The 2,897-nt window shown below is 59.0% G+C and overlaps 1 protein-coding gene across 1 annotated transcript; it reads left to right on the top strand.

Annotated features, from left to right (window-relative positions):
• The first annotated feature begins 43 nt into the window (after window positions 1–43).
• Window positions 44–2,582, top strand: KCNK15 (potassium two pore domain channel subfamily K member 15). Its single transcript, XM_007938399.2, has 2 exons — window positions 44–326; window positions 1,876–2,582. Exons 1-2 carry the CDS (start codon window positions 44–46, stop codon window positions 2,580–2,582), a joined length of 990 nt encoding a protein of 329 aa, XP_007936590.1.
• Window positions 2,583–2,897: the final 315 nt, after the last annotated feature.

Genomic DNA, 2,897 nt, shown 5'->3' with positions numbered 1-2,897 from the left:
CCCCCGCGGCCGCCCGCCGGGGAGCCGGGCGCAGGGCACCGCCATGAGGAAGCAGAGCGTGCGCACGGCCGCGCTCATCTTGTGCATCCTGTCGTACTTGCTGGTGGGCGCCGCCGTCTTCGACGCGCTCGAGTCGGAAGCCGAGAGCGGCCGCAAGCGGCTGCTGGCCCAGAAGCGGAGCGAGTTCAGGAGGAAGTACGGCTTCTCGGCCGAGGACTACCGCGAGCTGGAGCGTCTGGCGCTGCAGGCCGAGCCGCACCGCGCCGGTCGCCAGTGGAAGTTCGCCGGCTCCTTCTACTTCGCCATCACGGTCATCACCACCATCGGTGAGCTGGCCCCGCGTGCCTGCCCGCTGCGCTCGCGCAGCCCGGAGCCGGCCGGGCGCCTCTGGGTTTGAGTCGCTGCCCCTCGCCAAGCTGAGTGACCTTGGACAAGTAATTTCAATTCGCTGAGCCTCCCTTGCCTCCCTCTGCCGATGGGAGGTCTCGCTCCTCGCAGGCAGGGCTGAGAGCAGTCACTCAGGCTTGTGTAAGATGTTGGCCACAGTGCCTGAAGCGGAATAGGCACGACCGCAATTATTAGCTAGGAATGAGCATTTGTTATTTGCCAGCTGTGGGCCCAGCTCCCTTTGCAGCCCTTTGCCCGCTCCTGTGGGGACACCCTTGCTTCCCTGATTCGGCCAAGGTGGACCCCTTTGCTCCCTCAAGTCTTGGACCCTCCTTGTCGCTCGGCCCAGTGGTGAGAGATCCCATCCTTCCCGTCTGTCTCCCCCTACATGTTTTGGAGGCTTCTCACCCGCCTTTGGCTTCCTCTTCTGGCCGTTACCCTCTGACCTGCATCTGGGAGCTTTGGGAAAGGCACTGAGTGGCACCAGGAGGAATTTTGCCTCTTCCGGCCACCTGGAGGCGCCAGCTCTTGCTCTGTGGTCCCAGCTGTCTGAAAGAGCCTTGTACAGAGCCAGACGCCAAGGACCCATAGCGCGAGCTCGACATGGCTGCAACAGCAGCATTGAGAGGCAATGTGTGTGTTGGGGGGGAGTCGACTTGACAGGATTCCTGGTGACCTCATGTGTGTGAGAGTAGAACTGTGCTCCAGACGGTTTCAGCGGCTGATTTCTTTGGAAGTAGATTGATTGCCAGGCCTTTCTTCTGAGGTGCCTCTGGCTGGACGTGTACCTGCCGGCCTTTTGGTCAGCAGCAAGTGCATTAACCATTTGCATCACCCAGGCATAATTTACAGAAAATTTAAATTTACCTATCTTCAGGGCTCACTTACGCAGGCTTTACCTTCCTTGTCCATCAAGACACAGAATATTTCCACCACTCTCTCAAATTCCCCTTGGTAGGGCCAACCCCAACCACAGAGCTATTCTGTGTCCTGATAGTTTTGCCGTTTCTAGAATGCCATCCTTTTGAGCGTGGCTTCTTTCCCTCAAAACCCACGAGCCCCTCCGCGGAAGGAAGTTGGGCGATCTATTTCCGTAAAGATTTACAGCCTCGGAAACCCAGTAGGGGTCACTATGAGTCGGAATCGACTCAATGGCAGTGAGTTTGGTTTTGGTTTTTGGTTCTTTCATTCAGCGTGATGCACTGGAAACCCTCCTGTGTTGCCGGACATAACCGTAAGTCATTCCTTTTTATTGGTGGAAAGAATTTCATGATGGATGTGCCACAGGTTGCTTATTCATTCCTCAGGTTTTTTTTTTTTTTTTTTTCCCAATTTGGGACAGTTTTAACAAGCCAGGAATTGGCCTGGATAGAATCACGTTTTTAAGACTAGGGGATAGGGGATAGAGAGGGCAGGAAGGCTGCGGGGAAGACGGTTATTGGATGGAACTGGGCGCTCACCACCCTCCCCTCCGCTCTCCCGGCACAGGGTACGGCCACGCCGCGCCGGGCACCGACTCGGGCAAGGTCTTCTGCATGTTCTATGCGCTCCTGGGCATCCCGCTGACGCTGGTCACCTTCCAGAGCCTGGGCGAGCGGCTGAACGCGCTGGTACGGCGCCTCCTGCTGGCGGCCAAGCGCTGCCTGGGCCTGCGGCGGCCGCGCGTGTCCACCGAGAACATGGTGGTGGCTGGGCTGCTGGTGTGCGTGGCCACCCTGTCCCTTGGGGCCGCCACCTTCGCGCACTTCGAGGGCTGGACCTTCTTTCACGCCTACTACTACTGCTTCATCACCCTCACCACCATCGGTTTCGGCGATTTCGTGGCGCTGCAGAGCGATGAGGCGCTGCAGAGGAAGCCGCCCTACGTGGCCTTCAGCTTCCTTTACATCCTCTTGGGGCTCACGGTCATTGGCGCCTTCCTCAACCTTGTAGTCCTGCGTTTCCTTGCGGCTAGCACCGATGCGCCGGAGCGCGCTGCCCGCCGTGCCAGCCCGCTCCGCTTGGGGGCGCCCGAGAGCCGCGGCCCCTCCTCGGCCCGCCGCCCAGCCCGCCCCGGGGGCCCCACCTCCATCTCTTATCGCATCCACCAGCTGGAGATGTGGGCTCGCGACAATCTGGGTTTCTCGCCCCCTTCGAGCCCCCGAGCCGTGGGCGGCCAACCAAGCAGGCCCCTGGCCAGGCGTAAATCTATATGACAGCCTGACCCAGGCTGGAGTCCAACCTGGAATGGGAGGGTGTGGGTACCCCCACCAGTTTCTACTCCCCAAGCTTGGAGAGAGGTGAGGGGCCCGAAGTTGTCTTCTGCCCAGAGCAGTTTGTCATTCCCTTCTGTGGCTGGCCTCCTCCCTCTTCTCCAAAAATATATTAAAGTCACATCATCAACACAAGCAGCACTGTAAAGCCACCCTGTAGGTGCAAGTCCCCTTTAATCTAAATTGTTTGGGGACGGGGTGGGGCACATCGGCACAGGTCTACACTGCCCTCCCCAGCAGAAACAGATGGCTGGTTTT

This window comes from Orycteropus afer, unplaced genomic scaffold (assembly GCF_000298275.1).
Source record: "Orycteropus afer afer isolate SDZICR_OR568_19922 unplaced genomic scaffold, OryAfe1.0 scaffold00049, whole genome shotgun sequence".
In the NCBI taxonomy this organism is placed as follows: Eukaryota; Metazoa; Chordata; class Mammalia; order Tubulidentata; family Orycteropodidae; genus Orycteropus; species Orycteropus afer.
The sequence above is the reverse complement of the archived record's forward strand: the minus strand, read 5'-3'. Positions and strand labels throughout refer to the sequence as shown.

Excerpts from the sequence above, each read along its gene's own strand:
- KCNK15 (XM_007938399.2), top strand. The coding sequence starts at position 44 with ATGAGGAAGCAGAGCGTGCGCACGGCCGCGCTCATCTTGTGCATCCTG. Across the intron at positions 327-1,875 it reads CACGGTCATCACCACCATCG|GGTACGGCCACGCCGCGCCG; the intron begins GTGAGCTGGCCC and ends CTCCCGGCACAG.